Source organism: Leiobunum rupestre, chromosome 5 (genome assembly GCF_980474605.1).
Source record: "Leiobunum rupestre chromosome 5, qqLeiRupe1.1.hap1, whole genome shotgun sequence".
Classification (NCBI taxonomy): Eukaryota; Metazoa; Arthropoda; class Arachnida; order Opiliones; family Sclerosomatidae; genus Leiobunum; species Leiobunum rupestre.
This window is the reverse complement of record NC_143388.1, coordinates 47,052,971-47,063,833: the sequence shown is the minus strand read 5'-3', so window position 1 is coordinate 47,063,833 and position 10,863 is coordinate 47,052,971. Positions and strand designations below refer to the sequence as shown.

At 39.3% G+C, this 10,863-nt stretch overlaps 1 protein-coding gene and 1 long non-coding RNA gene across 5 annotated transcripts; one reads left to right on the top strand and one right to left on the bottom strand.

Moving 5' to 3' along the window:
• Positions 1-4,985: 4,985 nt before the first annotated feature.
• On the bottom strand, positions 4,986-9,680 carry LOC149945174 (uncharacterized). 4 transcript variants are annotated; one of them, XR_016480874.1, is made up of 9 exons: positions 9,143-9,680; positions 8,638-9,074; positions 8,271-8,561; positions 8,139-8,208; positions 5,927-6,006; positions 5,817-5,845; positions 5,692-5,759; positions 5,430-5,574; positions 4,986-5,358 (listed from the first exon to the last, which is right to left on the bottom strand). XR_016480874.1 is itself a non-coding variant. In XM_090175123.1 (3 exons), exons 2-3 carry the CDS (start codon positions 8,676-8,678, stop codon positions 8,279-8,281), a joined length of 324 nt encoding a protein of 107 aa, XP_090031249.1. In that variant the 5' UTR covers positions 8,679-9,074; positions 9,143-9,680; the 3' UTR covers positions 7,817-8,278. The 4 variants fall into 4 exon arrangements, 1 of the variants encoding a protein (XP_090031249.1); XR_016480875.1 differs by lacking the exon at positions 8,139-8,208; XR_016480876.1 differs by lacking the exons at positions 4,986-5,358; positions 5,430-5,574; positions 5,692-5,759; positions 5,817-5,845; positions 5,927-6,006 and adding an exon at positions 7,953-8,001.
• LOC149945175 (uncharacterized) lies at positions 7,129-7,720 on the top strand. The gene is made up of 3 exons (XR_016480877.1): positions 7,129-7,198; positions 7,258-7,365; positions 7,424-7,720. It is a non-coding gene; the product is annotated as an uncharacterized LOC149945175 (long non-coding RNA).
• Positions 9,681-10,863: the final 1,183 nt, after the last annotated feature.

Here is a 10,863-nt window from a genome sequence, read left to right as displayed (position 1 = left end):
CGAGAAGAGATTCAAACAGCTATAAACCAGTTTTGAAGGAACCTGAAACTGGTTGAGAGCCTTGAGGGCTGCTTGACTATCCGAATAAATTTGGATAACCTTGCCATGAAGCTTCTTTTTTAGACAAAAGTCAACACAGGAGCAAATAGCGGCAATTTCCGCCTGAAAAACACTAGCATAAACACCAAGGCTTTCAAAGAAGCCGAGATTGCTAGTAAGACAATACATCCCCGAACCAGAGCCAGAGCGGGTCTAAGACCCATCGGTAAACACAACCATTTCTCCTCTGGTCCCGAGGGTACTATGATTGGCCCACTCCGTACGGCTTGGAAAATAAGAATTGTAGGCTTACTAAAATGTAACTTCGTAGCCATCATATCAGAACCCATTAGGTAGACAGGTAGCTGACTTGAAGTTTCCCGGTAAAACTTGGTGTGGCTATTATCCCAAATATTTGCCTTCCACCAACCATTCTGGTTGAGCCTATAGGCTCCCATAGCAGCAGCTTCCTCTATGAAAAGATGAAGAGGAAGCATATTCAGGAGAATTTCCAGAGAAGCGCTTGGGGCTGTTCTCATAGCTCCTGTGATGCTGACACAAGCCAGGCTTTGTAGGGTGCGCAGATCAATCTGCACAGTCTTGATTTGGATGCTAGGCCACCAGACCACTGCAGCATAGGAGAGCAATGGTCTGATGATCATGGTGTACAGCCAGAAGACCACTTTAGGGCTAAGTCCCCATGACCTGCTAACTGCACTTCTGGTTCTCCAAAGTAACATCTTAGCCTTCTTAACTATAGAGTCAAGGTGAGGCTTCCACGTTAGTACTTAACATCCGTGCTTTCGCTCAAAATAGTCCCAAATAAGGAGATATCATTAAAAGAGTTTTGCAACCTTTTACGAGTAAAAGGAACAAAAACCGTTTTATTAGGATTAACCGTAAGATCAACTTCCTTGCACCAGTTTTCCACTGATGCAAGAGCCCTTCTTACTAAATCGCTAATAGGGTTGGGGAACTTTCCCGTAAAGATGATGGCGATATCGTGGGCATAGCCGAAGCAGTGGCACCCATCCCTGTTTAACCTCACCAAAAGGTCATCCACAACCAGACACCTCAGCAGAGGTAATAGAACACCACCTTGCGGGCAACCACGGCTGGTGGTGACCATAAGGGATTCACCAAGCAGGAATGATACCACCACACGATTCGTCAGCATAGCTTTGATCCAAAGACACAGTGTCATTAATGCCAAAGCGCTTTGCAGCCTTCATGATGACTGAGCTGGACACCTTATCAAAAGCGCCCTCTATATCCAGGAAAACTGCTAACGCTATTTCCTTAAAGTTAATAGCCCTGTCAATGCAGTTAGTTATGCCATGAAGGGCAGTCTCAGTAGATTTGCCCTTTTGGTAGGCATACTGAGCCGTCGAGAGAGGTGTATGAGAAATAACCTCCCCCCTAATATAATTGTCTACCAATTTCTCCAAAATCTTTAGAAAAAAGGAAGTCAAACTGATTGGCCTAAAGGCCTTACCCTCGAGATAGTTAGATTTCCCTGGCTTCGGAATAAAGATCACCCTAGAAAGTTTCCAGGTGCTAGGAATATATCCAAGGGCAATACACGCCCTATAGATTCTACTCAACATTGGGCAGATAATATCAACAACAGAATGGGAATGATCCCATCCGGCCCCGGAGACTTATTTGGGTGCGTGACAATTTTATTTGCCACCGCCCAGTCTTCCCTTTTGGTACGTGCAATCCTAATGGGAAGGGGGTCAGAATCAGTACTGTTCATAATTCTGGAGTCAGGAAAGTGTACATCTAACATATGAGTTAGTCTCCTTACCCGACGAAGAATGACTACCATCTTTCAACTTAATAGTGTCAAGATGTTTAGTCTTATCGTTGGCCATAACTTTCATTAACTTAGCTGTACTGGGAATATCAGAGTTATTCTCACAGAAATTCCTCCACGAGTCCCTCTTGGCCTCGCGGATGGCCTTATGGTATGCAGTGAGGGTGTGCTTAGCTTTATTAAAAAGCCTCCTAGATTCTTTGCGAAGCCTACCAATCTCATGGTTCCACCAAGGAACTAGCCATGGCTGGTTGGTAGACTTCACCGGACAAGTGCGGTGGTAGGAGTCGATAATGGTATGTTGCATGTGATCAACAGCCAAATCAAAATCCAGCGCCGATGGCAGCCGAGGCTTATCATCCTTCAGATGAAGATTTAAATCATCCCTAAAACCAGGCCAATTGGTTCGCCTGGGATTGCGAAGCTCTGTACCACTTTCCACCGGACTTTATAGCAAATGTGTCTGTGATCTGACAGTGATGGTTCACTGGACACATGCCAGTCATTAATTAGAGCTGCGACATTTTCTGTGCACAGCGTGAGATCAATGACCTCACTTCTGTTACGAGTAACAAAAGTTGGTTCATTGTTCTTATTAAGAATATGAAGTTTTGTACTAACCATGTATTCCATTAGCTTATCACCACGATCGTTGCAGTTGCTGCTACCCCAGATAACATGGTGAGCGCTCGCATCACAACCTATAATGAGTTTCTTTCCCGACCGCTCACAGTGGTTGACCAGATAGATCACCTCCTGTGATGGTCGGGGCAGAGCATCATCGCAAGGAAAGTAAGCAGATGCCAGCGGGAGTTCATCGTTCCCATCAGCGGTAGGGGAAAGGATTTTAACCACGGCAGTGTACCTAGAGTGATAGATTGAGAGCGGAAGGGCATGAATGGTCTTGCGAACAAACATACAAGCTCTAGGTGAAACGGATTTATAGTCATAATAGACATTACCTGCGCTATTAAGACCAAGGATTTTACCCTTGGCAATCCAAGGCTCCTGAATAAGAGCAGCATCAATTTGCTCCTTAGCAAGCCTTCGAAAAAGTACAGCGGAGGCTGCCTTGCAGTGATGAAGATTTATCTGCACCACCTTAATGCTCATGGCGACGGGCCTAGATTGGAGGTTGACTGGTGTCACCGCCCCCCCCCCTCTCCAGTGGTGGGTGTGGAGACCACACCACACCCGCTGGTTAGGTTAGTTCCACCAGTCTCCTCTACTTTTGCTCCATCTGGCTGAGCCACCATGCCTTGGACCTCTTCACCGTCCGAGACACTGAGGATTTTGATGTCCTCTGTCAGCGTTTCCCCTTCCGAGTAGTCGCTTAACAGAGGATCTAAGTCCTCTAGTCCTGAAATGATCGAGTAGTTAGACTCAAGATTCATTAACAGGTGTAGGATTAACCACACCCTCTACAGCACTTACGACTGAAGTTTGATTTGGGTTACTGACAAGGAGACTACCCGAGGTGTTACACACCGATATTGTTCAAACTCGGGGCATTGGTAGACCTTCATGTAACTTGAAAATCCTAAAGGGATTTTATTCAATGGGCAACGGTTTTGCTATGGCAACGAAAAATGTTTTTGACAACTTAAAATGGAAATTTTCCCATTGAAAATAACATGGGATTTTGACCGATTCCCAGCCCCCCCCCCCCCTGTGAAACATTTTACAAAATTGAAAATAATTAAAATTCCAAAATTATAAAAAAAAAATGATAAAAATTGACGAAAAAATTCAAAATTGGTCACATTTTTATAAATTTTAAAAAAAAATTTCATAGGGAAATCGGTCAAAATCCCATGTTATTTTATGTTGTTTGAACAAAATCGGTGTGTAACACCTCGGGTAGTCTCCTTGTGAGTATCTTAAAGATACCCCTATCCAAACCTGTCTGAGCAGCAAATCCTGCCGCTTTGATGGCGTTGACCGACTCACCAGTCACCATCCATTAGAAAAATCCAACGAATGGCAGCCGGTTCTTCGGATTTGCCCAGCACCTTCCAACAGCTGGTTTTCAGCGCACCGTTGAAGGTTTGAAGACACCTGAGAAGAACTTTAGGGTCCTTCGTCCAGACGTCCCTTGTTCGGAGAGCGACCCTTAAAGGTTTCGGCAGGTCACTGGCCTTTGTTACCAAAAGCCTTGTTCCCTGGAGAACCTGTTCGTTGCGGTCGAACTCCTGACTTAACCATTTACCTGTGAAGTAATCCTTGCACAGGTAAACCAGGGCACCTCCTTTCAGCTGGAATTGCAGGAATTGAGGAAGAGGGTTACCCAAGGGTATCCCGTCTATCCTCTCCAGAACTCCACCCTGGATGGTTCCCATTTCTGCCTCGGTTAAGCAGTTCGAAGGAAAGCCTTCTTTAATGATGGCCATCCACATCGAACCCACAACTTCACTGAAGGTCAGTGGCTTGGTCTTTTTGGCAGCCTGTTGTTGAGAGCTTAGAGAGTCTTGATCCGACTCCCTTGTTCTCTTGTTTGAAGAGGAGTTACCCTTTGAAGGGTCTTCTGCCAACTTCCTGAGAGTCTTTCGACGCTGGTTCCTCTTGCGAGTACGAGCATTGGAAGCACTTACCTTGCTTCTCTCCGTCGGGGTACTGTCTTTGGTAGACCCTTGCTTCTGATGCTGGGTACTGCCGGAGGCAGACCTTAGCAACATGGGCTCGGTTTCTACCAAGACAGACCCACGACCGGAACTTGTTGAAGGGAGGGTAGTTTCCTGAGATACACCCTTCCCCTGGCTAGAGCCGGGTGCTGTCAAAGACAAACCCTTGCCCGATGGTTTTTTGTTTTGGTTTTTGGAATTCATAAAACATCCCACGAGTAAAGAGGAAAGTAAAAGGTCACCGCCCTTATTCCTCTGTCCGGGCGGAAGGCTAAAATACAACGGGGTGTAGCCTGCTGCCCCGAGGGGATTGTTCACGATACCGTATTTTCGCTTCCCCGGTACCACTCAGCCCTCAGCACGATACCTTACACATTGGCTTAAGGAAGAAGCAGAGCCTTAGTTGGCCAGCATGATGGGTTGCCCCTCCACCTGTAACTCCCTTCCATCACGAAGAGGTACAAGGTTGCTGTTTGTGGAAGGGATGCTCGAGAGATAAAGAAAGGTTTAACTCGTGTGCCTCCGCACTGCCTCGTGCACTTGTACAGTGGAATAAATTTCTAGTCGCCAAATATTAAACCCGAAAATTTCGATCAAAAAGAATAATTACGAAAGTCGAGTAAACGTATTGTCTTCGTTCGAGGAATGGGAAACGCAAAAAAAAAGGTTTTTCAGCAGTACACCTGGGAAATCAAGTACCTCAAACAAGGCCCAAGAATGTTAGTTTTCCATCTGAGTCTGATTCAGGTATTTCTCTTACACGGAGTGTAATTATTGGCGGATATTATAAAGATGTTCCAAAGAAATATAAATACAATGAACTATTCTGTTCACATGTTTTGAAAATTCGTTTAAAAAACTGTACCAAATGTTATACATCTGAAAAACAAAATATTGGCACTATAACTTTTTACCAAAGTCACCCAAGTGAATTGCCAAGGTATACTTACATTTTTATTCATATATCATATATTGTATGTACTTAATTGACTTTTAATATATTAAATAGTTGCTCTCCAATTGATTCCACTAATAAGTTGCCAAAGACACTTTTATCCGAACAAATGGATCCAATGATGGATGCAGCGTGCTATTCTACACCCAAGAAGAAAATATATATTTCAATAAATGAGTCTTTAGATATCAGGTGAAAGTTGTACAAAAAAGTTGAATAAATAAATATTTCATTATTGTTTTAAATAAGGGGGATACCAAATTCATTCAGTCCAAAACGAAAACCACGTATAGAACTCCTCAAAACTTGCCACTGACCAGTACCCCTTTACACAAGAAAATTTCTGTTGGAATAGTTCCAGAACAAATTGAAATTAATTTACCAAATGATGGGTGAGAACTTAGAATTGATCTAAAAGGTTGGAAATAATTTTTATTAATTTTGCTTATCGAAATACTAACTTCCATTTTAAACTTGAAAATAGTAACTTACCTGATATAACTCCAAATCAAGGAAATGATAATGAGTCCTTACAGTCATCACAAAATGCAGCTGATGATACATTTCAGTCACTGTAATGAATTTTTTTTACATTTCATTTATTATTTTATATTGACAGTAACTTTATTTAGTTCAACTTGTGGATCTGATGAAAATTTTCTACTAAATCAACATGATGAACAGGATTGTGAAAAGAGTTTTCATCATAATGATGGAACAATAGTAGAGCATGTTATTGTTGAGAAATAAAAACTTTTAACTATATTAGAAAATAATTTGGGAAAAGCCTGTTCCGTTGATGAGTGTAAATATGATAGACATTTTACCTCATATCACGTAGGAGCAGTATTTTGTGTTTCATATGTTTGCATCAATACAAAAAAACATCACAGTGGCAATTGGACAGCATGTGACAAAGAGAAGTTTAACTTGAAGCTATCCACAACCATTATTTTATGAGGAAGTTTTTTTACAAAATGCGTATTATTTTAAATTTCATCGTAAAAACCATGTGTTGTATTATTTAGGTTCATTCTTATTTCTCTTTGCTCAATACGAGATTCATAAGTGAAACTACAGCATATAGTAACTATAAAAGTTACTGCTTTCCTACAATATAACAGTATTGGGACTCCGAGCAAGTACGTGTGTTATTAAAAATGGTTTAATATGTAACTTACTAATTTTATTAAAGGTAGTACTACTCTCCTCAATTAAAGAACCTGTTGTGATTGCAATGGCCGCCAGGAATGACAGTCCGGGTATAATTAATTAATTAAGTTAATTAAATTATTTTCTTAACTTAATTTATTTTTAACTTGAATTAGGTTACTATGCAAAGTTTGGCACATACTCGGCCATAGATTTAAAAACAAAATAATAGCTATTGAGTTTGCCGAGCGGAAGGAAGTTGAGACGAAAAGTGTCAATATGGAGATTTTTTGCTTTCGCAGAATTCTGGAAAAGCTTCAGATGCATATAAGAGTTGCAGAAGTCATTACCGACGGCCATAAGGGGATTAAAGCGCTTATGATTTTCACTTTCAGTTTATTAGTATATAATCAAGAACTCATAGATGTACTAAGAACTATAAAATATTTCATAGCAGAGAATGATGTTATCGTTCATAATTCTTAGTACATCTATGCGTTCTTGATATAATAAAATTACTAATCGTTTTCCAATAGGGAAGGAATTTCCTCTAATAAAACACACTCAGGATATTTGGCATGTGGCAAAAATTTGAGGAAGCGTTTATGTGCGGTATGTGGTTAATAATATTACCATATTCATACAACTCTTTAAACTGTTTTATTCATAAGGCTGCAAAGCTAAAGCCATGTAAGGACATGGAACCATGGATAAATTCTATTGTAAATCACTTCGGGTGGTGTGCAGAACACTGTGAGAAAAATCCAGAACTGATGAAAGTTAGTGATGTAATTTGGTAGTATAATTTGGTAATAAATATTTTTCCAACCATTTTAGGCGTATAGGTTATCATTACTTCATCATATAAGGGATGTTCATGAGTGGCCATTAGGACAATGTAACCACCACGAATTGCTGGAATGCCGCAATCCATAACCTTGTTTGAAATCTTCCAACAACACCTTTCAGAAACTACGGGAATTAATTTGTGACAAAGATTTTCTTTCCCAATTCACCTATTTCTCTAATTTTCGGTAAGGTAAAATTAAAAAGCAATGTCTATTTGTTCTACAATTAATTATTTCAATAGCCATACCGGAAGCTTGAAATCGTTTCACAATTAAATTTTATCTTACGCCCTGAAGAGATTGGCATTCTACTATAATTAACTAACTCTAAATGTAAAAAAAGTCATTTTCTCTTAGTTTTCCTGGCTATATTGCCCGTAATATGATTGCTGACAGTGATTATAATGCAAATATTCATCGTCCAATTGCAAAGCGCAAGGATGGAAAATCAAGGTGTGCATTTACATTCTTCAATTTTGATTGTTGAAAGTTAACTAATAGGATCTTTTAGATTCAAGCCACGATGTGCTAAAGGAGGAAACAATTGGACTGTAGCTCCTAGAAAGGCTAAAAAGAATAATACATTTCTTTTCAATTTGTTATCTTTAACTATTTCAAAAGAAGTTGTGCGAGAATTTATCACGATGTTACCTTTTTAGACAGAAGCGATTGAAAAAATTAAAAACATGTCAAAATCACCTTACCCAGGAAAAGAAATATTGATTGCCCAAAAAGAAGCCAAATCACGTTTCAATCCAAATGGAACTAAAAGTGCTATTGACTCTATTTCATTTTGAAATTTAGCAATTGACATCTATGTAAACAACTATTTTTACATCAAAGGTCAAACTGCTTTAAATCCTGTGTAAGGTAGTTGGTTGGCTTTGGGATAAACGGTTCGGATGGCATGAACCACACAAGCTGGAATAACTCTTCTATTACTTTTTCCCAGTCTGTCGTACCTCCAGCAGATAAACTGTCTATATGCTGCATATCGGAAACAGTCATTGTTATTTTCCCAATCATAGGCAGCAATATTGTCTCTGAGCTGTAGTTGTGTTGCCAATACTGCTTTGTTTATGCACAGCAAAAGGGAAAGAGGGTTTACCGTAATACAGCCAGTATTCCTGATCAAATAAATCCACGAGTTTAATTAAATATTTTGTTACAATTCATAATTTGGATATTTGAAAGGAAACGTACCTTTTAGATGAACAGCACCTCCTTTCATCCGGAGTCAGCATGTCTATACATTTAGTGCATTTACACCAGTTGGGTTGATTGTTTTCAGGTGGTGGAGATGGTGGTCTGACTATTTCATTAATATCACGAACCTCATCATCATCGGTGCTTTCACGGAAAGATAACTCAAAAGTTTCCGCTGCGCCTAAAATACTATTAGTTTAATTGATTTTCAACTCTTTTTCAGTTATTTGTTGACAAGTTATATAACTAATATTTGATGATTTTTGAAGACTAATATCAGAGGAGCTGGTTGCACTTGTTCCGCTAAATTTAGTAATTGGTTTTAGTAAACCATCTTCGTTCCCTTCGGCCAAGAAATCTTTCAGGAATAGACGTGTTGATCGCAAAGTGGCCCATAATACACCTCTGAGTTCATCAGGTCCAAGTTGAGATAGCTAAATAAAATTAAACACATGTTACAATATCACCAATTTTTAAATTATGTAAAACCATAAATGCTTACCAGAACGTCATTTTGTTGATTTCTAATAGGAGCTGTGTCAACCCTTTTGGGTTTTATCTGGGGCCTTTTATAATTAGGCTTGGTTGTATTATTTGATTCCAATATTTCGTGGTTTCCAAATGCATTTTGAGTTTTTCTCTTTTGGAATAATTTTTAGTTTATTTTATTTGGTTTTTGAGAAGAAATGCGTTTCCAAGTCAAAATTCTCAGTATCATCACCCAAAGATGCAGATGTTTTCCCATTTTAGCAGCCTAATTTTCCATTTCCACATTTGCATAAACTACTACATAACCTATTGCTAGCGCGACAAATACACACGCTCCTTCATTTTGAAGATAAACAATTTGAAGACAAACAATCACAAAACGATTCCCACGAACACGTGCTTTAAAAATTACTCGGTCACAAAAATGACGCAATAAAAGTAAACGAAATCATGGGAATGTGATCACGTAAAACCAAATTTTGCAACACAGAAACCTGTTCAAATCCGCGTCACGTGACTGACGACAAAGTATAGTTCCGGCGCGAAACGAGAGAAATTAAAATGCCAATGGAGCCCTTTAATAGAATCCAAGTCTTGCAATTTTTTTGCGCCCACGTTTGAGTTTAGTTCTCAAATTAGTTGAACAAATGTAAATGAAGTTATTACAAACACTTAGCGCATGCACCAAAGACGTACTTTCAGGCTATAAAATGAATTGAGCGTTGTATAACGGGTAAAACAGTGAATGTTTGTGTAAAATATGCTTTAGGTAATTCCTTACACCACTCAGATAAATCAATTACATTGTCATAGAGGTGAGGTAACCAGGATTGATCGATTACTGGCGCTGTTATAAATTCATTAACCTCAACTAAAATTAGGATTAATTTCCAGTGTGTACATTCTTAAGCCATTACAAAACCAAACAGAAGTAGGGGGAAATGTAATTAACACACTTTTTGAGCGGCTGTACGCAATAAATTCCATCCTCTTCCCACCATATATTTCAAGGTAAATTTCAAAATGTAAGGAACCACTCCTTCAAAAACGCCGAGCATAATTTGCGGTGGAAGAGATTCCAGTGATTAGGAAATTAGTGAACACTGAAAACGCGGGAGACTCTTTTACAGCATATTTTGAACTAGCTGGGAAGCCCGGCCTTAGGTCGGGCCCCCAGTTAGAACTAAAATCCCGTGAAGACTGAGTCATAAACAAAACCCCCATTAATTTGTTTAAATAAAGTTGATTATATCTTGATAAAGCGGATTAAATTTCGATTAAGCCGATTAAATCTCGATTAAATCACAATAAATCTGATTAACTCACGATTAATTATATTGATATACTCTGGCCATACTGAATAGACAGCTAAGGGCCTGTTGCAAAAGCCCTATATTACGACCTTCGCCCCGCGCCTATATCGATTATTATTTACGATACGTAGCAGTGCGTTGATGGCAATAAGTAAAAGAAAGATGATGATAGCGGACAGTGATTAGGTTACTCAATGAAATTCTCGATTGAAATGCTTTTATTGACAGATAAAAATAATAATAATAATACACAATATAAGCGAAAAAGTTAAATTAAAAAGGGGATTTCTTACACAAATCTGGTGTATCCTCGTGATACTTGGTTGCCATGATAATGGTTATATATTTAAACTGGGGGCTATTAATAAAAAAGAAGGGAAAAACTTGCGTGAAGCGCTTAAATTTAAGATTAATACTTTTT

What these genes read in the sequence shown, in the direction of transcription:
- LOC149945174 (XM_090175123.1), bottom strand. Translation starts at nt 8,678, where the DNA reads ATGCTGACTCCGGATGAAAGGAGGTGCTGTTCATCTAAAAG. An exon ending in AGGTGCTGTTCATCTAAAAG is followed by an intron (nt 8,562 to 8,637) that starts GTACGTTTCCTT and finishes TTATTTGATCAG; the next exon opens with GAATACTGGCTGTATTACGG.